Genomic DNA, 27,943 nt, shown 5'->3' on the forward strand with positions numbered 1-27,943 from the left:
GCTAGCAGAAGAATGCGGCCTATTCAGACGACCGTTAACCTCGCTCTCCACAGCCTAGCGTGCTAGCGTGCTAGCCGGTGAATGTGCGCTCTGGTATGTGTTGCCCCCCCCCCCCCCCACCTCCCCTTCCCTCAAGCAGCTGTTCAAACACCAGCCCCCCTCTCCTCCCCGCTGGAACAGTCCAGTTACCACGGTATTACCCACGCTGCTTTGCACATGAAAGGCATGAAACACATGAAAGGTGGACGAGGAGCAGGTGAAGTGATGTTTGTCTGGTGAACCCAGGCGAGGAAGGACTCCTGGCCGACGGAACCCGAGACGTCGAGACAGAGCTCAGGTTTCTCGACTCGAAGAATGTGAAACTTCTCTTCTTCCCCCCGCCCCCCCTCCCAAACCCCTCTCACTCTCTTTTCAATAAAGATTCTTGTTGAAAAGCTCTTGCAATAACAGCGGCTGGCACGATAGGCGTGTTTGTGAAATCAACATCTGGTCATCTGGACAAATAGCATCCATGTGTGTGTTGGGGGGTGTGTGTGTGTGTGTGTGTGTTGCGATGTGTGTGTTCATGGCCCCTGGTCATGTTCCTCAGCTGAACATTGTTGCTGGGTGAGTTAGCATTGTTAGCGGATAGTCGTCTATAATATCCCAAGTCCTAAGAAAGCTGCATGTGGACTATAAATCGCTCCTAAAGTAAAAGGAGGATTAAAACAATATGGTTTGTTGGATATATAACATCCCTGTCTCCACTAGTCAGTGCAAAAGCTTGTCGTGTTGCAGGTTTTATTATGATATATTATAGGTGTTCGTCTAACTACACTTGACACCGGTTCAAATAAACCACCTGTATATAGCACACAGGCATGCTGAAGCTAATCAAAGATGGCCGCCTGCCCAGAACCCATAGGGATCCAGCCCCGAAGCCAGTCCATAATAACACGCTTCATTTGAACAAGACTGCAGCATTCCCATCTTCTCAGTGCAACAGCTTCGACGAAAAACACGGTGTCTTGTGGGTCTCGTTGTTCTGGCAGACGCACAGTCGGTTTTATGGAAGTGCGTTACAGGCAGTCAGGCTGAACACGGGACATATTGTTTGATTGTTTACGTGTTCTTAGCCGGAACCATAAACAATCGTCATTGACTGACAATGAGTAAACAGGCAGATGAAGGCCAGATGGGCGGAATGAACGAACCTGATGGAGACACTCGTTTCACGATGACACGCCGTGGCCCCTCTGACCTCACATAGAGGAGACGTCTCAGGTGTGTGTGTGAGTGTGCGCGTACACACACACACACACACACACGAGCGCCCGACGCGCTCCTAAAACGTTTTGCGTGCAACAGAAACGCATGTTTGTCAGGGGTTCTGACGGAGGTCCCAGTCACAGGGTCGAATCCCTATCTGCGAGTGTGAGAGCCCGGCCCAGCCCCGGGGTCTCCCCCGGCTCCAGTAACAGCCCCGGGGCCAGTTCCTCCGGCCCGGCCCAGACCCGAGAGCTCCGGGCCGGGGGCTGGAAAACCCATCAGCCTCCCCCTGCTGGCCTTGGCCTCAGCACATCTGTCTTTTATCAGGCCCCAGGATTTCAGAATATTTCACCCGACACCCCGGGCTCACAACACAACGCCTGATAAATGGGTTTCGCCGCTCCTCCCCCCCCCCCCCCCCCGACCAGGGCCCGTTTGGGTTCGTGTAGAGAGGGAGAGAGGGAGGGAGAGAGGGAGGGAGTACATGCTGATGGTGATTACCTCTGTATTAGCCACGGTTTGGGGGGTCACGTCTAGGAGCATGTTGTGTTGCCCGACTGTTAGCTCACCGTGTCCGAACGGTGAGAAATCAATTAGAGCCCCTTCGGATTCATATCGAAGGCAAAGGCAGAGGGATGGCTAACTTGTAGACAGGCCCTTTTTTATAGGTTTATAAGTACCAGCTTCACACCAGCGGACGTGGAAAGAGTCTTAGGAGGAAAGAATGCAAACCAGACTGAGGGAGAAGGAAAGGGAGATTTAAGGAAGGAGGGGAGGAGGAGAGGAATGCGAGATTTACGTCCCCGAGTTAGGTCTGCGGCTCTGCGTGGAGGTGTCTCTCCCCTGCTCCCTCTTCTCCATCCTGGACCCTCTCTTGTCTTTCCCCTTCCTCCTCCTCTTTATTCTCTCCCCCGTGGCATTGTGTTGCCCTGTTTGTTAGGAGGGGCAGGGTCTCTCTCTCTCTCTCTCTCTCTCTCTCTCTCTCTCTCTCTCTCTCTCTCTCGCTCTCGCTCTCGCTCTCGCTCTCGCTCTCGCTCTCGCTCTCGCTCTCGCTCTCTCGCTCTCTCTCGTGTTTCTCTCTCTCTCGCTCTCTCTCGTGTTTCTCTCTCTCTCGCTCTCTCTCTCTCGCTCTCTCTCTCTCGCTCTCTCTCTCTCGCTCTCTCTCTCTCGCTCTCTCTCTCTCGCTCTCTCTCTCTCGCTCTCTCTCTCTCGCTCTCTCTCTCTCGCTCTCTCTCTCGCTCTCTCTCTCTCGCTCTCTCTCTCTCGCTCTCTCTCTCTCGCTCTCTCTCTCTCTCTCTCTCTCTCTCTCGCTCTCTCTCGTGTTTCTCTCTCTCTCTCTCTCGTGTTTCTCTCTCTCTCTCTCTCGTGTTTCTCTCTCTCTCTCTCTCGTGTTTCTCTCTCTCTCTCTCTCGTGTTTCTCTCTCTCTCTCTCGTGTTTCTCTCTCTCTCTCTCTCTCTCTCTCTCTCTCTCTCTCTCTCTCTCGTGTTTCTCTCCGTCTCCACACCTCACCGAGTCTAGTCGCCAGGAAATGAAGAAATTGAGGGAACCTGTAAGGGCGGTAGATCGAGTGTGAAAAAGAACGAGAGCGGGAGAAGAGAGCGAGAGGTGTGTGTGTCTGGGGTGGGGGTGGGCGTGGTGTGAGATAAAGATGGGGGTGCGAAAGGTGAGGTCAATAAGCAAAGAAAGGCTTGGAGGGGACAGTGGGAAAGCATGGAACACCACATACCTCTCCTGCCCAGACAGTTGGTGGTGGTCTGGGTGTGGGAGGAGGAGAAGGAGAGCAAATGCTGAGGGGAAAGACATTGAGGGGAGAGAGAGAGAGCGAAGGAGGGGGGGGGGGGGTGAGGGAGGAGAGGAAGGCCGGGGGGGGGGGGGGGGGGCGCAGACTCCACCACCACCACCACATCTACCTGTCGTCTCGTCGACTCAGCAAGGCCGGGGTTTATGTCTGCGTAGCGGTAGCGGCAGCGGCCCCAGACAGAGACGAGGACCTTGAGCTGTCAAGAGGGTCAGACGCCACCGTCCACAACCCTGCGGTTCACCCTTCACCACCACGCTGGCAGCTCCGGCTCTCCCCTCCCCTCCCTCCTCCCCTCCCTCCCTCCCTTCTTCCATCTTTTCCTCCCCCTCAATGTGACAGACGTACGAATCTGCTGCGCTACACACCACTGTTTGTTTTTTGGGGGGGGGGAGGGGGGGCGAGGTTTATATTTGGCGGCAGTCTTCAGGTGTCCCCTCAGGGGACATGGGTGTTTCTGGAGCGTCGCGTCACTGTTGTGGCAACGAAAAGAAAAGAAAGCAGAAGACGTCCGCGATGTAAGTATCGCCCACCGGAGTCTGTAGTCGGGATGGAAGTGAGCCAATGATTCGAAACGCCTTAGGAGGGATAAATAACCTTATACAGTCTCGTCTGTGCGTGTTTCTAGTCGGGGTTAGGGTTGGCCCGCCCCGTCGTTTGAGTGCCATCACATCCACGTTGGAGGGGGTCTGCGTCCAGTCCCTGGAGCGTCGACATCTGTCCGCGTCGTGGTGCAGAAGGCGTTATATTGTCAGGGTCTGTGTGTGAGAGGGTGCTTTGTGAGAGGCTGTGGGAGACAGTGCAGCAGCCCACAGCCTAGTGAAAGCTGCCTTTGTTGTGCCTGTGTGTGTGTGTGTGTGTGCGTGTGCATGGATGGAGAGCCTGGCTCTGGCCATCTCCTCCTTCCTCACCCACGGTGTTTGTGTCTCTCCCCAGGATCGTCTCTGCTCCTTTTTCCGGGCGGTGGCGGCGGGGGTTTGATTGACAGGTGGTGGTGGTGTGGGGGGGTGGGGGGAAGGGGAGGGGAAGGGGGGTGGGGGGGGAGAGTTTGAGCCCATCGCAGACATCACACACACGCTACTGTAGGTTCCATACACCTGCTTCCACCACACGAGCTCGGAAAACGCACCAAAAAATCAGCCCCCCCCTTCCTGCTGGTCACACTAAGTGCTAAAGGGCAGGCCGCGAGGAGGACACTCCCTAACCCTGCCGCCCATAAAGGGGCTTTTGATTCCCGGTGCTGGGGAGACCCGGCGTGGCCTCCGTCCCACCAACCACCCCGGTCGCTCCCCCCCCCCATAGCCTCCCCATGAGCTTCAGAGGAGCTCGTCCTGGCCACGTTTTGCTGTGTGTCCCCCCCCACAGCTTTCTTTCCCTGTCTTTCGTGATTTATTCGACATCTTTTGCAAACATTTTTTTGCATCTTTTCATACCTTTAGAATAATCATCCAAAAATCCTGCGCTCCTATATTGAATCTGAAAGTTTGGCTTTCTCCCCCCGATGGTCGTATTTCATCAAAAGGCGTCACAAAATGGAACCCTTAGCTTGTGTCTGTCTGTCTGTCTCCTCGCCAGAGCACTGCTTTTGGACGCGCCACGCTTGTATTTCTATATTTACAGTGAAATATGCCGAGGTCGTCCCATTTCGAAACCAGAGACGGCGAAAAATGTCGAAACGTATTTTTAATTACACCATGCCCCGACGAAGAAGGGGGGGGGGGGGGAGGGGGAAAGCCTCCGCTCAAATCATGCTTTATTATATGGTTCAAGGGCTTCCCAGCCAAGAGAAACTCATTCCATTTTGTTTAAGGGCCCCCCCTCCTTTTCTCCGTTTCCCCCCTCTTTCCTAAAGTGGTTTTGGGCCCTGTACGGCTGGAGTCTTAGCCTCTCTTTGACATGGCAGGGGCCTCAACGCCTGCCAATAAAATAAATACCAGCTGACTTGATTATACAGGGATCCGCCGTCGAAACACTGGGCCCGTTTAGCTTGGAAACCCAAATATAACACGCTTTTTTCACCCCCCGAAAGAGGGCGAAGAAGTGTGTGCGGTGGGGAGTGTGTGTGTGTGTGTGTGCTCGTGCGTCTTCAGGCGCGTACGTGCGTGCGTGTGGGTGCAAGCCCAGGCTTGTGTGGGTGGGTGTGTGTGTGTGTGGGTGTGTCAGCCGCCGACTATAACTCGGGAGACACTATGTTCCACAGTGACCCTGTGTCTAACAGGACACTGGCCTCCACCTCCTGAGGGGGCCTCCCTGTGGTGCGGCCTTCCCAGGTGGGGGGCAGGGGCAGGGGCAGGGGCAGGCAGTAGCTTGTACCAACAGCCCCTCGCCTCAAGCAGAGATGATGAACGATGTTTGTACGGGGGCCCACCCAGGCGCGCCGCGCTGTGGGCGCACGGGGCACACGCCTGACTGGCAAGAGGCGGGACGGCGTTGGCGGCGGGCGGCGATGGCCACGCCAGCTGAGGTCGGTCGGTTATTTGGCCATGTGGCGGGCGGACGGGGCCAGGTTGGTCACGGCGTCGGAGGCGCCTGCGCGTGTATGTCGTGCCAGGATAGACAGAGGGAGGAAAAAGGGAAGAGGTCGGAGCAGAGGGAGTGCGAGAGAGGGAGCCTGGGGGAGGGGACGGACAGGCTGTGGCGAGGGGGGGGGGGGGGGGGGGGGGGGGGGTGGGGGGTCGGGATAGGACCAGACCGCCGCCCCTCGTTCACGCCAGGGAGGCGGGAGCCCCAGGCGGCGGCCACACTCTTCACACCTCCTCTCCTTTTGGGTGCCTCTCTCTTTCCCTCCCCCCTCTTGCTTTCTCTCAGCCTGTCTCCCCCCCCCCCCCCCCCCCCCCCCCCACCCAGCCCAGTGGTAATACCACCTTGACGCCCAGTCAAAGTCCCGGGTTATCCAGGGTCTGGTTCGCATTGACTCTGGGCCTTGGGCCTGTTTGTTTAGAGAGCGAGGAGGAGAGCGAGGAGAAGAGGGGATGGTTGAAGGGGGATTTTTTCGAGAGCGCTCCAAGACCCCGTGGTGAGAGGCTGCGTGAGCGGAGGGTCCCTCCCCCGCACACTTTCACGTGAAGAATCCCGCGAACCCTCACGTCTCCCTTCCTCGGCACCCCCCCCCCCCCCCTCTCTCTCTCTCTCTTTTACGTCTTCCTCGGTTGTCGTTCGCCCCAAGTGTCCGCCTCGCCGATTCCTCCCGGTGCCCGGCCCACAAAATTGGTTAACGCTCCCACGCTCCCAAATCGGTTAACCTCCTTTCTCCCCCTCCCCCCCCCCCCAGCCGCCCGCCCCAGCTGAAGGAGCAGCAGCAGGCCCAGCCTCCCCCGCCGCCCCCGCAGGCCCTGTCCCCGGCCCAGCTCCCGGAGGAGGCAGAGTGTCTGACTGTGCCCAAGTACAAGAGGGACCTGGTGCAGAAGCTGAAGATCCTGCGCCAGGAGCTGTCGCAGCAGCAGCCGCAAGCGGGCCACTGCCGCATCGAGGTCTGCCGGGAGGAGATCTTTGAGGTAACAGGGCTGTGGGGGGGGGCTGTGGGGGGAGGGGCTGTGGGGGGGGGGGGGGGGTCTGCTTCGGCGCTGTTCTTTGCCCTGTGTTTTGAGTTTGCCTTCTGGGAATGCGGAGTTAGGCCGAAAGGACGCAGCTCTTTCGAGGAATCGACGTGCGCACGTGCTCGCAGTCCGCTTTGACGCGCGCTTTCGGGGGGGGGGGGGGGAGCCTTGGGACGCGGACGCACTGGTGGATTGTCAGGGAAACGATGGCGGGAGCTGAAATAACGTGGTGAAAGAGCGTCGGAGGGGGAAGCTTTGAAACGCGTGACTCGTACACGTGCACAGAAACCAGATCCGGGCACGCGCACACACACACTCTCATGTGCACACACACACGCTATCAGAAGCACACACGCAACATGGAAACCGTGCACACTCTGAAACATTGCAGACAGAAAACCCCAAAACGTGCTGCAGAAAAGATGCAGCCACGCAGCCAAAACCCTCACCGCCCATATATTCTGGTTACTGGCATATTTTCACTGCTTAACAGCCCTGCCCCAACTCCAGCCCCAGGCAGCACCACTCAACTACCCAGAACCGCTTTACAGGTTCGCAGTAAAAACAGGCCCGAAAAAGGACCCTCAACACCACATACTCCACTCTCTTTTTCTCCCCCTCTCTCTTTCTCTCTCTCTCTCTCTCTCGCTCTCTCTCTCTCTCGCTCTCTCTCTCGCTCTCTCTCTCCTAGTCTCTCTCTCTCTCCTAGTCTCTCTCTCTCTCCTAGTCTCTCCCTTGCAATCATCTGTTCCTCCAAAGCAAGGCATTCTTTCTGCATGATTTCAGCAGTTAAAAAGAGGGGGAGAGGGAGGAGGGGAGGGTGGGAGGAGGAGAGCCAGGGAGCAGCAGTGGCAGGTTTCACAGGGGCCAGACATAACTTCATAACTCGAGCGGTACAAAGTTGAGCAACGAGAAAAATATGACTTCATTCTCCTCGCGATGTCACAGCTGTGGAGTGGAAGGGGGGAAAAGAAGAGGGGGTGGGGGGGTGGGCGGCAGACGGGCACAAATTCTGGGTTTCTGTGGGTGGGGGGAGTTAATTTGGGTACCAGTGGCATTGCTTGCCACCCAACCTAATGACCCAACTTAACGTACATGACCCCGAACATCCAGCAAAGAACCATCGTCTCTCTCTCCCTCATCCATCTTTGCCCTCTCTCCTTTTGCTTCCTCTCTGCGCCTCTCCTCACTCCTTCTCTCGTTCCTCCTCCTCTCCTTTTTTCTCTCCTTCCCTTTCTCCTCTCCTGTACTCTTTCCTTCCTATCCTCTCCCCTCTCCTTCCCTCTCTCCTCTCCTCTCCATTCCTTTCTCCTCTCCTCTCTCCTCTCCCTGTTGCTACACCTCTGTAGCAGTGGCAGGCAGATTGTTTGTAATGGCAGGACTCCTGAGTCTCTGGGCCGTGATAGAGGAAAGAGAGAGAGAGATGGGCCTTACGTAATGTGGTGGACGGGGAAACACACGTACACACAGACACACACAGGAACACAAACACACCAAGTCCCACAGCGTCGCTCCGGGAACACGCTGGCGGGAGTCTGCTGGGGGTACAAAGACTGCTGCTCACCCATAAGCCTGAGCATCCAGAACCTTCTTAAAGCGCCGTCATCTTTTTCCAGTCCTCAGCGAGGAGCGCGTCCTTGGACGCACGCAGATGGGCTTTCTCCCCTCCCCCAGAGCGCTCCGACTTTTTTCCGCGTTGCCGCTCGTTGAATGAAACGGCGCCTAGCTATTCGTCAGCCAGAGACTTGAAAGCGCCCGTTTAACGCTGAGGTTCGCTTACAAGCTTCGGCCAGTCAAGCATACACGAGTATGTTGTTTAAGCTAACACGGCGAGGCGTGTGGTGTCGTGTTGCAGGAGTCGTACCGCCAGGTGATGAAGATGCGCCCCAAGGACCTGTGGAAGAGACTGATGGTCAAGTTCCGAGGGGAGGAGGGGCTGGACTATGGAGGCGTGGCCAGGTAAGCCAATCAGACGGCAGCGCCGGGAGCTTCACTGGGCTTCTGAGGTGATGTCAGTGATGACCCCTCGTCATAGGTTAAAAAAGAAAAGAAAAAAAGACCAGGTTTATGACGTTATACGATGTTTATGGTGATGTTGCAATCTCTGAGACTGCGATTCATATATGATATCGGTGAGTGGGACACGGCAATCATTTTGAAATGTGACATTGGTGTGTGTTGTTTTTAAAATGTGCGTGTGTGTGTGTGTGTTTCCAGGGAGTGGTTGTACCTGCTGTCCCACGAGATGCTGAACCCGTACTACGGCTTGTTCCAGTACTCCAGAGACGACATCTACACCCTGCAGATCAACCCTGACTCTGCCGTCAACCCGGTGAGACAGGGAGGGAGAGAGAAGGAGAGGGGGAGGGAGAGGGAGAGGGATGGGGGGGTGGGAAACGGAGGGAGAGAGAGGGGGAGGGGGAGGGAGAGGGATGGGGGGGAGGGAAAGGGGAAGGGAGAGAGAGAGGGATGGGGGGAGGGAAAGGGGAAGGGAGAGAGAGGGGGAGGGGGAGGGAGAGGGATGGGGGGGAGGGAGAGGGGGAGGGAGAGAGAGAGGGATGGGGGGGTGGGAAAGGGAGGGAGGGGGAGGGGGAGGGGGAGGGAGAGGGATGGGGGGGAGGGAGAGGGGGAGGGAGAGAGAGAGGGATGGGGGGGTGGGAAAGGGAGGGAGATTTACGGGGTTGAGAGCGGCATCCATAAAGAGTGAACAGAGGATCAGCATGGCTATTACACACACACACACCCACCCACACACACACACACACACACACACACACACAGGTTAGATATACAGTCTTCAAAAAGGACGATCAATCTTAAAGTAGCCGTCTCTAGGAGATCCCCTCTCATCTCCTCCTCTCCTCTGTTCTCCTTTCCTCTCCTCTCCTCCATCCCCATCTTCTACTCCTCCTCTCTCCCCCCTCCTCCTCCTCTCCTCCTCCAGGAGCACCTGTCCTACTTCCACTTTGTGGGGAGGATCATGGGCATGGCGGTGTTCCACGGTCACTACATCGACGGGGGCTTCACCCTGCCCTTCTACAAGCAGCTGCTGGGCAAGCCCATCACCCTGGACGACATGGAGTCTGTGGACCCCGACCTGCACAACAGCCTGGTCTGGATCCTGTAAGGAGACACACTCACACACACTCTCACATGCACACTTGCACACGCACACTTGCACACACACACACACACGCACACTCCCAGTAAATAGATTAGCACATAAATGTCAGCTGGCAGGTATCATACACACACATAAATACTTGGACGCAAAGTATAACGACAGCAACAACAAAAAACACCTAGCAACCTGACTCGCACACACCTAGCAACCTGACTCGCACACACCTAGCAACCTGACTCACACACACCTAGCAACCTGACTCGCACACACCTAGCAACCTGACTCGCACACACCTAGCAACCTGACTCACACACACCTAGCAACCTGACTCACACACACCTAGCAACCTGACTCGCACACACCTAGCAACCTGACTCACACACACCTAGCAACCTGACTCACACACACCTAGCAACCTGACTCACACACACCTAGCAACCTGACTCACACACACCTAGCAACCTGACTCACACACACCTACCCCTGGTGGAAAGTCACTGGTCCGTGAATGAGCCCCTCCGGTGAAGTCCCAGCTGGACTCTGGGTAGCTGCTTTTAGCGCCTTCTGTTGAACAGACACGTCTCTCTCTCACTTCTCTCTCCTGTCCTCTTTGCCTCTCTCTGACTCTTCTGTCTCTCTCTCCACTGTCTTTCTTGTCTCTCTCCTCCACCTCTATCTCTCTCTGTCTCTCACTCCTCTTTTTTGGTCTCCTTTCTCTCACTCTCTCTCTCGTGTCGCTCTCTCTCTTTCTGTCTCTCTTTCTGTCTCTCTTTCTCTCTCTGTCTCTCGCTCTGTCTCTGTCTCTGTCTCTCTCTCTCTGTCTCTCTCTGTCTCCCCGCAGGGACAATGACATCACGGGTGTTCTGGACCACACCTTCTGTGTGGAGCACAACGCCTATGGGGAGATCATCCAGCACGAGCTCAAACCCAACGGCAAGAGTGTCCCCGTCACCGAGGACACCAAGAAGGAGTATGTCAGGTACGGGACCAACACACACACGCCAGCACACCAACAACCTCCCTCTCACAGACACTGTGGTCTTTGTCCCATCAAAGCCAAGTCTCACCAAGTTATCTTGGTCCTCCCCTCTGACCCTTCCTCCTCCCCTCCCTCGCCTTCCCACCTCTCCCTTCCCCTGTGCTCTCGCCCCCCCTGCCCCTCCTCCCTCCAGGCTGTATGTGAACTGGAGGTTCCTCCATGGCATCGAGGCGCAGTTCCTGGCCCTGCAGAAGGGCTTCAACGAGGTCATCCCCCAGCACCTGCTCAAGGCCTTCGACGAGAAAGAGCTGGAGGTAGGCAGTCAATGCACCTCTCTCTGTCTCTCGCTCTCGCTCTGTCTCTCTCTGTCTCTGCCTGCTCCTCCCTTTCTCTCCGTCCCCCCTGTCTCCGGCCCTCAGTGATGAATCCCTCCTCCTCCTCCTCCCCCTCCCAGTTGATCGTGTGCGGCCTGGGCAAGATCGACATCGGCGACTGGAAGTCCAACACGCGGCTGAAGCACTGCACGCCCGACAGCAACATCGTCAAGTGGTTCTGGAAGGCGGTGGAGTCGTACGACGAGGAGCGCCGCGCCCGCCTGCTGCAGTTTGTCACCGGCTCCTCCAGGGTCCCGCTGCAAGGCTTCAAGGCTCTGCAGGGTACACGCTCCAGGGCCCGCGCGGGGGGGGGGGGGGGGGTACTGTGTGTGTGTGTCATGGATGGTGGCCGTGGTGATGGTGATGGGGGGTGTTAAGATGCGCGTTTGTGTGTATTTGCGGGTGTGGTGGGGGGGCCGGAGGGTGTGCGTGCGAGGCTGTGTGCGGAGGGGCTTTGGGGGCAGAGCACGAGTGCATTTGAGCCTGTTTCCTTGTTCGCAACGTCAGCGTCATTTGATTGTGTCATTCTGAGCGCGTGTGTGTGTGTGTGTGTGTGTGTGTGTACGTCCTGCCTTAAGTGACCCTGTGTGTCTGACAGCCGTGGTCGGCCTCAGTGGGTTTGGTTAAATCCAGCCAGACAGGAAGCCCTGAGGGAAGAGTGTAGCTGTGTGTGTGTGTGTGTGTGTGTGTGTGTGTGTGTGTGTGTCTGTCTGTGTGTGTGTCTCTTTATGTCTGTGGCGTGTGTATTTGTGTGTTGATGTGCTCACTTGTGCATGTCCATCTGACGGTGTGTGTGTGTGTGTGTCTGGCCCCTGGTGCTTTCCTAAATATACAGCCAGTGTTGTTTTAAGACAGCACCCATGTTAGTGTATGTTCTAAAGGCTGGGTTCAGCAGCTTCAACCAGGAGCAGGTCTGTGTCCATCTGTCTGTATGGATTGGCTAACAGTTTCGAGACTTTTGCTGACTCTGTTGCTCTCTCTCTCTCTCTCTCTCGCTGTCTCTGTATGTACACACGTGTGTGTGTGTGTGTGTGTGGACTCCAGGTGCTGCAGGGCCCAGGCTCTTCACCATCCATCAGATCGATGCCAACACCAACAATCTGCCCAAAGCCCACACCTGGTGAGTACAGGCCTGCTTGACGTGCACACACTGTACACACACTGTACACACACTGTACACACACTGTACACACTGTACACACACTGTACACACACACACACACTGTACACAGGTCTCACACCACAACTCATGAGTCCCACCAAGAAAATGAAAGCTCACCCCAGGACTAGTTTACAAAATGATAGACCTTGCTGATAATTCAACGTTGAACTAGCTACAGTCCACTCCAAATCCTAGATATCCGTTCATCTTTTGTCTTCCCATTCTCCGATCCGCTCCCCTCCTCTCTCCCCTCCTCTCTCCTCCCTCCCTCCCCTCCAGCTTTAACCGGATCGACATTCCGCCCTACGAGAACTATGACAAGCTGTACGACAAGCTGCTGACAGCCATCGAGGAGACTTGCGGCTTCGCCGTGGAATGAGGGACGCATCGGGCGGGAGGAGAGTGAGTGAGTGTGTGTGTGTGTGTGTGCGTGCGTGTGTGTGGTGTCAGTGTGGCATGGCTGCCGCGGACTCTGCTGTCACCACAAGCCACCATGCCCCCCCCCTCCCACCCCCTCGAAGGGACACCGCCACATTCAGCCACGCCCACCAAGCCCAGCAACCACGCCCCCTCCTGGTGGTCTGCAGCTCTCTTCACCTGGAGGAACAGGACGCCGTGTCGAGGGGGAGGGGCCCGTGTCGAGGGGGAGGGGCCCGTGTCGAGGGGGAGGGGCCCGTGGCGAGGGGGAGGGGCCCGTGTCGAGGGGGAGGGGCCCGTGTCGAGGGGGAGGGGCCCGTGTCGAGGGGGAGGGGCCCGTGTCGAGGGGGAGGGGCCCGTGTCGAGGGGGAGGGGCCCATGCTCATCGCCCTCTCTTCCCATTCTTCCTTCTTTTTTTATATCAAATGTTTTCAGCTGCTACAGACTTGATTTACCTTGAATCCCTGCAAGAACGCCTGCAACGTTTTTTTTTTTTTTTCTTTCTTTTGTGTAATAGCTTATTTTAGTGCTAATGGTAAAAGACCAGTAAGAACTGTTTGAGTTGGGTTGACTTGACATTTGTTTTGTTGTCGTGTGTGATAGTCCAAGTCCAGCCTGCAGTGATTATTAGTGTAGCCAGTCTCTGCTTGCTCTGGTCAGAGAGAGAGAACTGAAATGTGAAGGCCCCCCTTTGTGCAGACAAGCTACATCGATCACCAACTAGCCATATCTTGCCCATGGTAGCCACTCTAACCTCAACCATCCCCTTGATCCTTCCCATTTGCATGAATGCATTCACAGACATTTTTACACCTGAAACACACACATGTAGAATGGAAGATGGCTGCCTCTCTCACAGATGTGAGAGAAGCTTTGTCATTTCTGTTCCAGCAAGCAGAGACAGTGAAGTTAGAACTGATGCCTACCATTAGTACATAGCCTTTTAATCTTATCGGTGTCATTGAAAATCCTTCCGATCCAAAAGCTCTTTAGCGGGCTGTTGTTTTACGGCATTTCAACGTGAAACCGAGTTCAGCTGAAATGCTCCTCCTCCCCCTTCAGGAAGCAGCCACCATTTTGACTTCACCTTTTGTCGAGTGCAGATGCAGCTGAGGGGGGCTAGTGGAGGAAGTGAGGTCACAGCGTGGAGACTCCCCCATAGCGGCACCCAGGGCCCAGGTTCAGGCGGAGCTTCAAAGCTATTTCACAGGAGCATGTCTGCATTTCCTGAGTGACTGACACCCACCTTCAAAGGGGGGACGGGGACGGTTTTCTCCTCTCCTCGAGCACTTTATTAACTCGAATGGCGAGCGACAGGAAGTGCTTTCTTCACATTTAGAAAGAAAAAAAAAGAGACAAATATACCTTGTTTTATTCCAACCATTAACAGTGGAAATATACAGGAAAAATGAAAAGTATATATATATATATACACCTGTAATTATGAGTATATACATGTACAAATATATACTTATTTAGTATATGGCTTTGTCCCGTCTGTTTGATGACGTGCCAGCATGGCGGGTGTCCCAGACCTCTCTGCATTCTCAGGTGAAGTCAACGTCCTGTCTTTGACCTTTACGAGGGCGACGTGTGAAGGGGGGGGGGGGAGAACAGACGCAAGCTCCCGTGGAGAGAGTACAACCAGTGACCCTCTCCTTGAGGGAGAGCCGAGGGCGTGACCTCCCCACCACCCTGACCCCAGGCTGGGACCAGCGCTCTCCCCCACCCCCTCTGGAGCCTCCACCTCCAGCCCTGCATGAATGGACTTCTAAAGCGTGTATTTATTCGCAAATATTTGTCCCAACAAGCAAAATGTGTGTTGACATGCGAAAATTCTGGTGAATGTTGTTTTTTTCCCTTTTTATAAATATATATATATATACACAAATATATATATATATATATATATATATACTCTGCCTGTCAAATAGCAATCGACTACGACCATGGACTGTTCTTACTGAAAATTCACACACATGGACCCATCTCTCACTCTCTTTCCAGTGTTTTTTTGTTTGTTTTTTACGGTGAAGCCGTAGCTTCTCCAGAGAGAATATTGAAGTATCCTAAACGGTGCTTTTTTGTACAGCACAGACTATTGGTCACAAGTGACTCATGACACATTTTACCTTTTCACCTGACAAGAACACAGAATAAAAATGCATTAAACTATACTTTTTTTTGTTTTGTTTTTGCACACGCAGACTTACAATTTGCGAGTTATAATCAGAAACTTCCTTCTATTTACCAAATAGTTAATGGACTGATTGACTTTTTTGGTGTAGATATCCAGTATACACACACACATGTAGGTTATATGCATACTTTAACATGTCCAGTGGACACACGGTTTTCACTCCCGCTTCTGCTATTTGCGTCTTAACATCGTGGACTTCTGTGGAGATAATGGAACTTGTGTGTCTGGATGGAAGAGGGGACTGCATGGACTGTGTTGTGTGTCTGGATGGAAGAGGGGACTGCATGGGCTGTGTTGTGTGTCTGGATGGAAGAGGGGACTGCATGGACTGTGTTGTGTGTCTGGATGGAAGAGGGGACTGCATGGACTGTGTTGTGTGTCTGGATGGAAGGGGGGACTGCATGGACTGTGTTGTGTGTCTGGATGGAAGAGGGGACTGCATGGACTGTGTTGTAGCCGGTCACTTTGTAGCATGTTCCACTCGCTGAGCGCTACTTCTACATTTAGCCAACCGTTCAGTGCCACTTCAGAGGCTGCGATGTGCTCCCTTCTCCACGCGTGTATGTAAGTCAACGTTTTCCGTGCGTGTGTATAAATAAGTTCTGATTGAATTTGCAAAAAGCTGTCTTAAAAAAAATACTTAAACATTTTACAAAAGCAAAAACAATTCTATAAAAATCATGTTTTTATTTCCACATTTTTATTTCCAGTCTGTTTTTGTATTTATTATTACAGTGTGTGTGTTTAGTTTTCACACCATCTGCTCTGTGAGCGTTAACTGACACCTGTAAATAAGACAAATAAAAAGCGGAATATTAATGAAAAAAAACAAAAAAAAACTCTTGTACCCTCTTGCAGAAAATGAGAGCAATAAACGATGCTGTTTGGAACTCGCAGCATTATGTTTCATAAAAACATCGGCGTCACCGTGTCTCCTTTGTACCTGCCTCAACACCTGCATATGGTCACTGAGCCACAGTCAGCGATGCTGCTCGAGGAGAGGGAAGGAGAGAAGAAAACCGTCCCCGTCCCCCCTTTGAAGGTAGGTGTCAGTCACTCAGCTCGTACGAGCTACGGCGGGGCTCGGGTCACTAGTACAACACTGATGGGACATTATCACGGGGTCACATGACGTTATGCCCAAAACACAGGAAAGGCAGAAGGTGCAAATAACATTGTCGCACCTATGTAATCGTGTCGTCATGATGTCGTGTTCCTACATAACCCAGCCCTGTTCTCTGAAGGCCTCGGGCTACAACACTGATGTGCTCGTTAGTACAATCACCATGGATGTGGGGGGAAACAGGGACATGAACATCTAATTGGGATTATCAGCAACAACATCAGATAATCACAACAGGGTGGGTCAATTACCATAGAAAATGCACAACAATACAATCAAATAAATAATCCACTGACATGTAAAAAAAAAAAAAAAGCTGTGGAAGACATTCAGCTTTGATTTAAAGGGAAAACGGTGGAATTAATAATCTCGTCCTGGTCTAACATTCAACACAATCATTCTCGCTATTAGTGTTGCATCCCAATTTCAGGATGGTCCCATTTTGGCGAAGGAAGTACCAGATATTTTCTAACTAGTCATCTTTGCAACAGCACACGGAAAACACACAGTGAAGAAGTCTTTTAAAAATGTTTAAATAATCAAGTATCTAAAACAATGGAAGAGGACTTGGTCCAAGAGTACTGAGATTGTTTGTTTTTAGCAGCCAAGTTAAATGGAGTTAGGAGTTCTACATAGTTAACCGCTGAGGTCAGTGTAAACAGCTGGTGTTGTACTGGAAGGATGCCATCTGCACACGACCCCGTAACCTCTTGACCTCCAGGTCGCGGAAGTAGTCCTCGTCATCGTTCTGAATGATGATCTTCTGCAACTCGCCAATCTCTCGCTCCATCTTGGATCGGAGCTCTCTCTTCATCTTCTGCAGAGCCTGAGGAGGACAGACACGCTATCAGGGGAGTCGGGTGGCTGAGCGGTTAGGGAATCGGGCTAGTAATCAAAAGGTTGCTGGTTCGATTCCCTGGGCGTGCAAAATGACGTTGTGTCCTTGGGCAAGGCACTTCACCCTACTTGCCTCGGAGGAATGTCCCTGTACTTACTGTAAGTCGCTCTGGATAAGAGCGTCTGCTAAATGACTAAATGTAAATGCACACACAGTGAGAACACAGATTGTAATGGGATCAGAACCATTTCTTTCGAGAGAAATGCTGGGTAATTAGTAATAGGGGGATATTTACCTTCTCCTGCGCCTTCTTCCGCACTTGAATCTCCTGCCGTTCTTGGGCGAGAGTTTCCGCCAGCAACGAAAACTGAAACGTAAATGTTCAAAAGTCAAGCGGTGCCCTCACCTGCCTGTGTGTGTGTGTGTGTGTATCCTACCTGGTCCTTGTAGTAGTTCTCCATAGACTGGATCTGGTCTCGGTGGCGTCTGTGGTGCTCCTGACGTTGCTCCTTGGCGTAGGCCCTCTGCTCCCTGAGGCGAGCCTTCTGTAAGTCCAGCCCCTCCTCAAACACCTGCTTGAACATCTGAACCACGACACAACCACACCGACCGTCACACAACCTTCACACCACCAGGACCGGCAAAGCACGTCACACAACCCCGCGTCTCACCCGCTCCTCCTTGGTGCGCGCCCTCATCATGCGGGCGCGGTGCTGGACGTGGTAGTCGTGGTGGTACTTCTTGGCGCGGGCGATCTGCTGCCTCTGGTCTCTCAGCTGGCTACGGGCCGACTTCTGCTGCTGGATTCTCTCCTTGAAGTCCCTCTGGAGACGGGAGGAACACAGGCTCAGAGGAGGGGAATAAGCGTGTGTGTGTGTGTTTGAGAGGGACATTAGTGTGTGAAAGACAAGAGGTATCATAGACAGTGAAAGAGGTATCGGGGAATTTGAGTAAGTCGGGTGACTTGGTGTATACCTTAAGGGGTGGGGGGGATAATTGATTCACATATGAATCGCGTTTCAGTCTTCTAGCGATTCACTAATGTAAAAAATAGATGTTCATATATATATATATATATATATATATTTTTTTTTTTATGTAAGCATATATTGAATCGAAATGTCATGGGGGCAATTACACTGTCTTGTAGAAGGTAACTTTGCAGGAATCCTCTGTGGCTCAGTGGGTAAAGCATGTGTACCATCGAGTCTACTGCCAAACACGATACCTCTGGTTCAAATTTCGCTCAAACCAATTGATAATGAATTTAACTGATATCAGTTAAGTAATATACATGTTATTTCCAAGTATATAGAAGGGGGACCCCGTGAAACAAGGGCCTAAACCACAATGACCTGGGTTCAAATCCAGCACAGCAGTGCCAAAAACATCCTAGGCTCAGATCCCTGTAGCCACAGTGCACTCCCCGACTGTCCAGACACCCCCCCCCCCCCTACCAACCTTCCAGATACCCAACTGTCCCACCAGGGACGGCAGCTGGGAGAGGAGATCTGGACAGTCGGGGAATGTGCTGAGGCCACAGGAGTAGAGGAGTACAGGAAAAGCAATGTACCTTTTTATCAGTTTTATTTCTAAGTCGAGTTTTATCTATGGAGGAGGGGCTCACCAGGCGTCGGTTGTGCTCCTGCTCCTTGTGGATGATCTCCACCAGCAGGTCGTGTCTCCTCTGCGCCTCCTCCACCTGGGGGAACCACAGCGGCCCAACACCGTGAGCATGCCTCCTTCACCTCCGCACACACCTAAAAGCCCTGCTGCATCACCTTTTAACATCTTACCGGAGAACGCAGAGTATGAAACAAACACTCAAAGAGCGTGTGTGTGTGTGTCTGATATTCACACACACACACACACAGTAATAAGAAGTCCACAAACTCCTAGTACTTGTATGTCATTCATTAAAAAGCTTCGAAACGACCCCTCAGTCTTTTCCTCCCGGGTTGTGTTCCGTTCCCAGTGTAGGTGAGAGAGGGGCGCCCCCTACCTGGCTGGTGAGTTTACTGCGGGGCGCCCTGGGGGCCTCGGCCAGGGAGGAGTGCAGGCGCTCCACCTGGCCCAGCTGCTGCTCCCACATGCGCCCCAGGGCGTGGGGGGAGAGGTGCAGGTGGGGCAGCTCCTCCAGGAGCTGGGGCAGGAGGTCGTTGTCCTTCACCTTCACTGGGGGTGGAGGGGGGAGGGAGGGGAGAGAGAGAGTGTGAGGCTGCCTTCTTGACGTAGCACCGGGGTACAAATGGTAGCTTCTTCCGTTTTTCGATATACAAGGTCAATTTCTGTGTCCCTGTTTCGGGGATTTCCAAAAGGCGGGGTGAGGGCGGTGGGGTTCTTACTGGGAGCGGCTCTTCTCATGTTCTCCTGACGCCTGCGACCAGGAGGGAGGCTGGCCCGCGTCCGTGGCGAGCGGTGTTGGGGCGTCGTCAGTCTGGCTGGTTTGGGGGTCCGGGGGACGTCCCTCAGTATGGCCTCCCTGTACTCCCGCTCCTAGACACACACACACACACACACACACAGGCACGTTAGTTTGAAGACCAGCATGGGAATCAGTTTGATGTTTTCATGTTCATCCTAGCTTGACTTGTGTGGGGTCTCAAATGGCCTACTCATTCTACTGGAGCAGAACACCGATTTCGGGTCATTGCAATCCAGCGTCAGAGGACATGCCTCCGTCCCAGTCAGACCTCTAAAGAGACGGGCATCCTGTCACATGGTAATGTGTCTTACTGCTTCCTGTCACATGGTATTGTCTTACTGCTTCCTGTCACATGGCACAGTGTCTCACGGCTTCCTGTCACATGGTAAAGTGTCTCACCGCTTCCTGCGCCCTCAGCCTCTCCTTGGTGATGTTGAGGCGTTCCCTCTCCTCATACCGCTTCAGCTCCTCCTCATACGCCTTCTCTACCAGCTGAGGGGGGAGGAGAAGATAGAGGGAAACGACAGGGAGTGTGGTGGAATAATAAACCACCAGGCATATCGAGATTGAGGGAGAGAGGATAGAGAGAAAGATAGATAGAGGGAAGAGTCAAAGGAAGGAAGAGGAAAAGGGACAGCGAGATAGGGGAGGGGGGGAGAGAGACAGAGCCAGACCATGTCATGAGAGAGCGAGCGTCTCATGCAGAAGCACACAGGTCCTGGAACACACAGGCGGTCTACGTCTCAGCGGGGCTCCAGCGTGGGCACCGGGGCTCACCTGGGTGTGCTCGTCCTGGCTCCGCCTCTGCCGGAGCTCTCGCCGGCGGGAGCGCGCGGCCGGCGCCCGTCTCCGCGCGCTGGAGCTCTCCGTCTCCCTGGTGACGCCCTCCAGCTGGCCCTGCAGGGAGCGCCGGCACCGAGGAGGGGAGGGGGACAGGGAGCGTGTGCGGGGGGCCGGAGGGGCGTGGCGAGCGCCTGGGAGGGAAGGGGTTTTGAGGGGGGGTTTGGGTGAGGACGCTGGCTGTGGTTGTGTTTGAAGATGAGTCTGTGGTCAAGGGGTGTGTGTGTGTACCTTTGGGTTTCTGTGGGTCTCTCCTGCGACACTCCATGACACTGTCGCTGTGGTGAGAGTCCTTGTCCTCCTCTCTGACCTCACCCGACTCTCCACTCTCACCCAGGGCTCTCTTCAGCATCTGGATCCACACACACGCACAGGAAACAATCCTTCTGTGATTGATAGGAAATGATGAATCTCTCTCTCGCACATGTACACCTACGGAAAACACTACAAATGGCTCGCGCCAAATACGGTCGCCGCGGCGACGGCGAGCAAGCCTCTCGTGAGCCTGACGCCCCCTCGCCCACCTCGTCCAGCTCCTCCAGCCGCCGGGACAGCTTCTCAGACATGTGGTGCAACTCCTGCTCTGCCTTTCTGTTCTTGTGTGCGCGCCAGGAGCCAGGCTCAGCACACTCTGCTAGCCTGCTAGCACTGAGAGAGAGACAGACAGAGAGAGACAGTGAGAGTGAGAGTGAGAGTGAGAGTGAGAGTGAGAGTGAGAGTGAGAGAGTGAGAGAGAGAGAGAGAGAGAGAGAGAGAGAGAGAGAGAGAGAGAGAGAGAGAGAGAGAGAGAGAGAGAGAGAGAGAGAGAGAGAGAGAGAAAGGGAGGGAGAGAGAGAGAGAGAGAGAGAGAGAGAAAGGGGAGGGAGAGAGAGAGAGAGAGAGAGAGAGAGAGAGAGAGAGAGAGAGAGAGAGAGAGAGAGAAAGGGGAGGGAGAGAGAGAGAGACAGAGAGAAAAGGGAGGGAGAGAGAGAGAGAGAGAGAGACAGAGAGAAAAGGGGAGGGAGAGAAAAGGGGAGGGAGGGGGGAGAAGTAATTAAAGTGAGGGAAAAACAAAACGACAACAGACAAACAGTCCAACTGACACCCCCCGAGAGGAAACAGTCATTAGGGAGGCAGACACTGTAATCAGTCGAATCCAGAAACACGCTGAAGGACATAACGGCTCCAAAAGCGCAGACATCTTCGCCCCCTCTCACCCGAGCCCCGTCCTCTCCCTGTCAGAGCGGCCTCCCCGCTGCCCGCGCGCTGCCACGCCCCGCTCCTCCTCCTCCTGTTCTTCGTCCTCTCCCTCCTCGTCCTCTCCCTCCTCCTCCTGTTCTTCGTCTGTGTCCCGAGGCAGGGAGCCCTCCGTCTCCTCCTGCAGGCTGAGGAAGAGCACGTCTGGCTGGGTGCGGAACAGGACCCTGCGGGGCCCGGGGCCGGCCCGCTGGAAGGCAGGAACACAACGTCAGCAAGGAGGCCCACCCAACACCCAACACACAAGTGAACACCCGAACATGACAAGAACTGCACGAGCTGGTTATACACAGTACATGCTATCGAGACGCGATTACGGAATGTGGACCGGGCAGAATTCTAGTATACGTTTGCTGACAAAACGTTCCCTCTATGGCGTTTACAATGATAAATATGAATTTGTGTATCACATTTATCTAGGATTTATAATGAGGGTAACGATGCGTGTGGATATTCAGTCTTCACCTCCAGCTGCTCCATGTCGTCCTCTGGTCTCGACGCAGACTTCAAACTCTCCACTGAAGAAGAAAGAAAAACATCACACTTTTAAAAACACACGCAATTTCGATATATAAACTTGCCATTGGCTACACAACCAAGTCGTTGGGCTGTGTGTGTATGTGTGTGTGAGTGTGTGTGAGTGTGTGTACTCACCAGGAGAGTGGTTGGAGGCAGGGGACTGTAATCCATTGGTAACAACTGTGTCAGCTACTAGCCTGGGGCACTGTGAGACAGAGAGAAAAAGCATTCATTATGTAGAGGTCTGGTTTGGCCCAGACAAAGACCACAGAGACACAGAGAGAGGCCTCCTTGTTTATGAGCAGAGGGGGAGAAAACACTGGAGTACCGTCTCATAAAAGAGCAGAGCCTGAAAGAGTTACACTTTGTGTGTGTGTGTGTGTGTGTGTGTCCAGCTTCATCTTGCGCTCGGTTTGTGTAGTTTCGGCCTCCGGTTTGTGTGACATGGGGAGGTGTGTTTTCCCACAGAGTATAACTCTGGCTGGTCCTCTGGGTCAGTCTAATGAGGAGGGAGGGAGGGAGGGAAGCCTCAGGTGGTGACGAGGGTGTCCGAGCGTGAACGCCTGGGTCACCGTGACCGAGGGGACAAGGTTTGTGATTGGTGAACCCACTGAACTCATGTAGCCAGCCACCCCCTCGAGTGCACGTCATGTTTTACTCATGTCCAGATAAGAGATTGAAACACTTGCGTCGTCGTACGTTGGGGTTACATCGTTCGACTCTGGGTTAACACCCGTAGGGAGCGGGACTCGGGTTGTTAGAGAATAACAAACAGATGCCGTGTCTTGAAACGTGTCTCGGCTTGCCACTGCATGCCGGCTACCACGAGCTCAAACGCTTCACTGGCCAAAAACAGTTGGAGAAATGACGAGATATGTTTTTACGAGTCAGCACATATGCATCCTTCCTGATGGCGTTTCGCGTTTCAGAGAAAACAGGAAGGGAAAGCGATTACCCTGAGCGGTCTCTCTGACTCGAGTGTGTCTGACTGAGCTTAGCTGCCGTAGAAAAGACGTTGCATCAGCCTTATGATCGGTCAGACTGTCTGAGTGTCAGCTAGTGTATATAGCTGTGTATAGAATACAGTCTGAAATAGGACACGGTTTGAACATACCTCGGTGGTAACGGGGACTGCATCCTCTTCGGCGTGCCCGTGAAAGAGGCCATTGGCGAGGGGGGACTGGCTAGGCGAGTGGGGGGCTCTCTCAGGCCTGTGGGGGGTAGTCTGGTAGGGGGGCTGGAGGGGGATGGCTGAGCGCAGGGGCTCCCTCAGGAGGGTGGCCTGGGGGCCCGGGGAGCCGGGGGCCGCCGCGGGAGGCTGGGAGGTGGCTTCTGCTGTCGAAGAACGGGTGTGGAGAGAGAGACACGGGGTCAGATCAGGGCTCTGGAGGCTCGGCAACATTTCAGGAGAATATAACACGCCACCGACAAGGCCAAAATAAATTGTTCAGGCATCCAAATCCTTTCCTAGATAGTCGAAGCTTAGTTAAGCATGGCTATCCTCCTCATTAGCTTAGTCTGGCCTTGGAGTGGCAGACTATTATTGTGTTGACCACGCAAACCAGGACCTTTCAATGAGGCGGAGTACACAGCCAATTGTTGAAGACGGTCATTAACATGTCATGTAGCGTGTGAGAGAGAGAGTAAGAGTGAGAGAGTGACAGAAAGAGAACGGAAAGTGATGAGGAATAAAGGGTTAGAAAAGCTGGGGGGAAAAAGGTGACATCATTACAATTCTTTTTTTCTTTTCTTCTTTGCAAAGCTTCCACGAGAGGAAAACTAACCCCATATACCGCATCATAAAGGAGCCTGACATTCCGCAGAGCGAGAGACAGACAGATTGAAGAGCACAAGACTGGAAAAACGAGAAAAGCTGCATTTGGCATCAAGGACCCATCTGATTAGCCCGATGGCGGTTTCGCCATTTTGCGGTCAGTGTCATCAGCTGAGAGAAGGAGAGGTGGAGGGGTGGGGGGGGGGGCGGGGGCGGGGGGGGGCTTCACCTTCTTGTTTGGCCGTGAACGTGCGGGCGGAGTCTCCCAGCTGAATGAGCTCGTTGGTCGAGCCGATCTCCTCCGCGTTCCAGGAGTGGAGGGAATGTTTGCTCGACTGGACGGCAGACCTGCGAGACAGGAAGACACCCACGGGTTCGATACGCATCATCAACAAGAGACAGAAGGGTACCGTGATACCGAGTTAGCATTCCTGTTAGACTTCCTGGTGCGGCTGCCGTTTGCATACCTGTTACCTGTGAGTCATTCACTCTGTGTTTACTTTGAGCAAAGCACGGGCTTGGGGCCGGGCCAGCCTGTGGATGAGGTCATGCGATAAGACGCTTGCGTCAGTGATTGCTTAGCACCTCACCTGTTAAGACTGTCCTGTAAACAACACTGAGCAACCGGGTCTGTCAATAGGACGTACAGAACACTCTGTCACGGGACAGCTCAGTGGTGTTGAGTGACTATACCAGTGTGCCAATACTTTACCAAGGGGTTTCCTGACTGTTCAGTAACCAAAAACACAAGTAAAAAAAAATATAACATGCTACTCATCCACGAATGAACTGCTCCACCGACTGTCCCTGTGTGGGGAGTGTTGTCCAGCGTACAGAGCAGGTCCCTGGGCGAGCGAGGGGAGGGGAGACACTCACTGTATACTGGAAGACTGGGACACTCTCTCCAACAGGGCCTCGTTCTCCTGGTTCTCGGCCTGGGGCGTATGAGGGAGTTCCTCCACGGCAGCACTGTTGGGTTCTGCGGAGGGGGGGGTTAAGGGGTCGGTTAGGAGTCAAAATGATGTCGAGGGGGAGATGTTGACAGGATGTCTAAATGAATAAACGGAGAGGACCTTCAGCCTGCCTTTAATCAGTACGTGTGAGTTTGCTCAAAGGTCAGAAGGCTGTCTCTCTCTCTCTCTCTCACACTCTCCCAAACCAAATCACTGAGCAGAACAGGCAACAGCGGCCATTGTTATAAACGAGGGCACACACACACACTCAGGCAACTTGGCGTGCAAAAAGCAGAAGTGACTGACCTTTTACAAAAGTGAAAATGATGCTAAACCATTAACTGGAAGGGGTTTTTCCAACAAGCACATATCCTGGCAACCCCAAACCTTTCATAACAACTTCATAGTTAAACCTAATCACGAACACTTAACATTACTAGTAATTCTTTTCAGATGTAATTGTAACTCCTAGGCTTAAACGAAGTGTTTTTCCTCAAGCCCGTTTCAGTTTGCATCGTTTGAAAGGACTGGCAGTTAGTCGATACAGTCTAATTGGCGTTTGGCAATGGGCAGTGGGGCACCACAGACACACAGGCATGCAGAGCTGGGCCAGATGAATGGGGCCCAGAGCCCCCAGTGATCCCACAGCCAAACTGGGTTTAAGGGTCCATTATGTCCACTCGATGTGTGCGGATGACCTCACCGAAAACAGGGTCTCGGTTGGAGAGAAGGGGAGAAACCGCTACTGTTCAACATGGGAGACTGGGCCGAAAGTTTGAGAGCACCAGTCGGCGATATAGTGAAAGTGTCTCTCGATGGATGGAAACATCTCCTTTTGTTTCACTCAATAACCCATCTTCTACAGACGGGTTTGTACTCTTCTTAGTTGGACTAAATTAGCTTGGATGGTTGCAAATGTGTTGGGAAAAGATGTCTACCTCCATTTTGTGACTCCTCCTCGCTTATCTGCTCTGTGAGGTACTCCAACAGACCATCAAAGATCTCCAGAAGGTTCTTGACTGATTCTTTGTCCCCTCTGACGACGTTTTCACCTGGAGAGACGACAACGAAATCTTATCGGGGGGACAGGTCATGCAGTACATTTGCAATATCAGAAAACCACCAGAAATGTACTTTTACAGAAGGAGTGCTTCTTCCTTTGAGTGGATTTGAAGAAAAAAAATGAGTCTGTATGTTTGGAATAAGTCAGTTTCTTTGTAAACACAACTCCTGAGCTTATCATTAAAACCCATTTAGCTTCAGTTCCTCAGGGTATAACTGAATGGAGTCACTTGACTTGCTTTCATCTTCACAATGATTAATGGCTGAGATGTCAGCAAACAAAGTAGTAGTTAGGTGTCCATCACCAGTAGAGGGTGAGGGGCTACGGTCAGGAAGCTGCCTACCTGTGATGTGGGACAGGCTGACTTGAAGATAGTCCAGGGCCAGGGAGTCGATTACTGACTGGATATTGTGGACGTCATCCTCCTGACTCCCAGGGGCAGCGATGTAATCTGTCCACACGCACACACACAGTTACGAAAGACTTCCCTGTGCACTTTAGCCACACTTTCACACAAGCTCTCATTGACCAGAGCAGTCCTGTGCTGGCATGTTCGATGACCCTAAAGTAGAAGACTGCTGGGGCATTCTTGACATTCTGAGCATATTCATGGAAATGTTTTTCCTACTAAAGCAAAACACATATTTGTTGTTGCCAACAATTTTTTTTTTGTTATACAAGAGGCGTTTGAGGCCCCAACAATACTTGAGATCAATGCTTTAAATGCTGAACATAAACTGTAGGGGACAATGGAAACTTTCGTCAGTATTTAAAAACTTACCCGGGACTTTCTCCCCCAAGATGGCTTCATACAACGCTACAAAAACACTGGCATCACAGTCAGTCACCTTCCTCAGCCTCAAGTTTAACTGACACTTGCTGAGTAGATCATTTGCCACGTCCACCCAATCTATGGAAGATAGATGATACATGATATGATTACAATGTACGCTATTCTTGTGTGGTTCCTTAGGTGTATCAAGATGCATCTCTTTCAAGTCAACAACCATGGAATTGCAATGTTTTCGTATCTTTTGTTAGGAAGACGTAACCTCCACAATGGCATAACGCTGAACACTAAGTACCTAACAACCATCACCGATTGATTGTTTACATCGTGCTCAAGCAGTAGCGGTTAGGCTGAGGGAGTGTGCGCGGGGATTGATAGCGGGAGCAATGAGCGTATTGTGCTCACTACTGCTGGCTACAGCACAGTTGGCAAACTACGTTGACGTTAGCTGGCAGTACTGTATGTTAGCTTTTCACATTTTTTCACAACTTGCAAAAACGTAATTATTCGCGAAGTCACTTAAGAACATTGACGTTGTTCACACAATCCATGATGACAGCAAGTCTTGATCTAGTAACTACAGTTAGGCTAGCTACCTGATGCATACAGTAATGTTACCGTGGCTAATGGTGAACTTGCCAGCCCATCTACTGTACTAGAAAACTTCGCTAGTTCGAATCATTGCAACTAAGCTATTGAAGCAAGCCTAATCTAAACTAGTTGAACAATGTCAAAATGGGCCCATCAAAGACAGGAAAGGCGATTTCACTGGCTAGCTATCTGGCTTGGCTAACGTTGGCTGTTGCTTACCTCTGTCTTCTTCTTGGGTGCCCATGAAACAGCTGTCGACAAGAACAAGCTGAAAAAACGTATCCGATGTAATTGTTGAACAACTTCGGTTGCTTCCAGATTTCACTGACTATTGCTAGCAACTGTAGCTAGACACGATAGCTAGCTAGTTTTGGTAGTTCTCAAATAAGATGGCTAGTCACAGTTGACTGCTCATCAGAGGAACTACTACTAGAGCTTACCTAGCCAGAGATTATTCGAATGCAACAGCTTTTTGATTGGATGAAAACCGACTCTTTGTTTCCGGAAGCACCATGTGACGACCAGTCGTAAAAAAAGTGGTGATTTTCAACTAACCCTTTCTGCGTTTCCCCGATAACGATGGATCGTGGCAACAATCAAGCAAAAAATAAACCATTGATATTTCTTACGTGCGTTTTCCAAACATGCTCGCACGAATTTTCAAGAGACACTTTAGCTACGGTGTCTTTGGCAACGGCCCGTAAAACTAAGATTCGTTGTACGATGGATTCTAATATCAATTTAGGCTTAATACGACGTTTTCGGGAAATGCAGCCCCTGTCAGTTATATTTTTACCGTGACCTTCAATTAGATTACTGACACTGAAATCATTTTCTGGGGAAGTTACTTGAGGCAGGTCGATTTGTTCCTAAATGACGTTGGACTACATTTCAAATTTGAACGATCTTTGTCGACGATGAGTTGCATTTGTCGATATCGCTTTGAAACTGT

General features: G+C 52.6%; 2 protein-coding genes across 7 annotated transcripts in view; one reads left to right on the plus strand and one right to left on the minus strand.

Moving 5' to 3' along the window:
• Positions 1 to 15,754, plus strand: part of smurf2 (SMAD specific E3 ubiquitin protein ligase 2) — a 50,944-nt gene extending 35,190 nt beyond the window's left edge. For 2 of the 5 annotated variants that reach the window (XM_084686086.1, XM_084686090.1), the window contains exons 12-21: positions 6,319 to 6,541; positions 8,439 to 8,542; positions 8,801 to 8,915; positions 9,528 to 9,706; positions 10,549 to 10,686; positions 10,880 to 11,000; positions 11,141 to 11,342; positions 12,105 to 12,180; positions 12,502 to 12,624; positions 13,743 to 15,754. In XM_084686086.1, the coding sequence (XP_084542212.1) occupies positions 6,319 to 6,541; positions 8,439 to 8,542; positions 8,801 to 8,915; positions 9,528 to 9,706; positions 10,549 to 10,686; positions 10,880 to 11,000; positions 11,141 to 11,342; positions 12,105 to 12,180; positions 12,502 to 12,601 (1,258 nt within the window). In that variant the 3' untranslated portion in view covers positions 12,602 to 12,624; positions 13,743 to 15,754. Of the gene's footprint in view, positions 1 to 6,318; positions 6,542 to 8,438; positions 8,543 to 8,800; positions 8,916 to 9,527; positions 9,707 to 10,548; positions 10,687 to 10,879; positions 11,001 to 11,140; positions 11,343 to 12,104; positions 12,181 to 12,501; positions 12,629 to 13,742 lie in introns of all 5 variants that reach the window. The other 3 variants (XM_084686087.1, XM_084686089.1, XM_084686088.1) reach the window with 3 other exon arrangements.
• LOC146237760 (centrosomal protein of 95 kDa-like) lies at positions 15,507 to 27,872 on the minus strand. 2 transcript variants are annotated; one of them, XM_084686084.1, is made up of 21 exons: positions 27,211 to 27,872; positions 26,392 to 26,520; positions 25,954 to 26,061; positions 25,486 to 25,599; positions 24,471 to 24,573; positions 23,824 to 23,942; positions 22,935 to 23,155; positions 21,956 to 22,025; positions 21,767 to 21,819; positions 21,262 to 21,491; positions 20,590 to 20,713; positions 20,297 to 20,417; positions 20,003 to 20,199; positions 19,625 to 19,717; positions 19,146 to 19,296; positions 18,803 to 18,975; positions 18,428 to 18,502; positions 17,472 to 17,624; positions 17,238 to 17,384; positions 17,096 to 17,167; positions 15,507 to 16,788 (listed from the first exon to the last, which is right to left on the minus strand). In XM_084686084.1, the coding sequence occupies exons 1-21, from the start codon at positions 27,233 to 27,235 to the stop codon at positions 16,612 to 16,614; spliced, it is 2,655 nt and encodes an 884-aa protein (XP_084542210.1). In that variant the 5' UTR covers positions 27,236 to 27,872; the 3' UTR covers positions 15,507 to 16,611. The 2 variants fall into 2 exon arrangements, with proteins under 2 accessions (XP_084542210.1, XP_084542211.1); XM_084686085.1 differs by having other exon boundaries at positions 22,935 to 23,152; positions 27,211 to 27,870.
• Positions 27,873 to 27,943: the final 71 nt, after the last annotated feature.

Source organism: Hypomesus nipponensis, chromosome 21 (genome assembly GCF_054491055.1).
Source record: "Hypomesus nipponensis isolate SF chromosome 21, ASM5449105v1, whole genome shotgun sequence".
Taxonomy (NCBI): Eukaryota; Metazoa; Chordata; class Actinopteri; order Osmeriformes; family Osmeridae; genus Hypomesus; species Hypomesus nipponensis.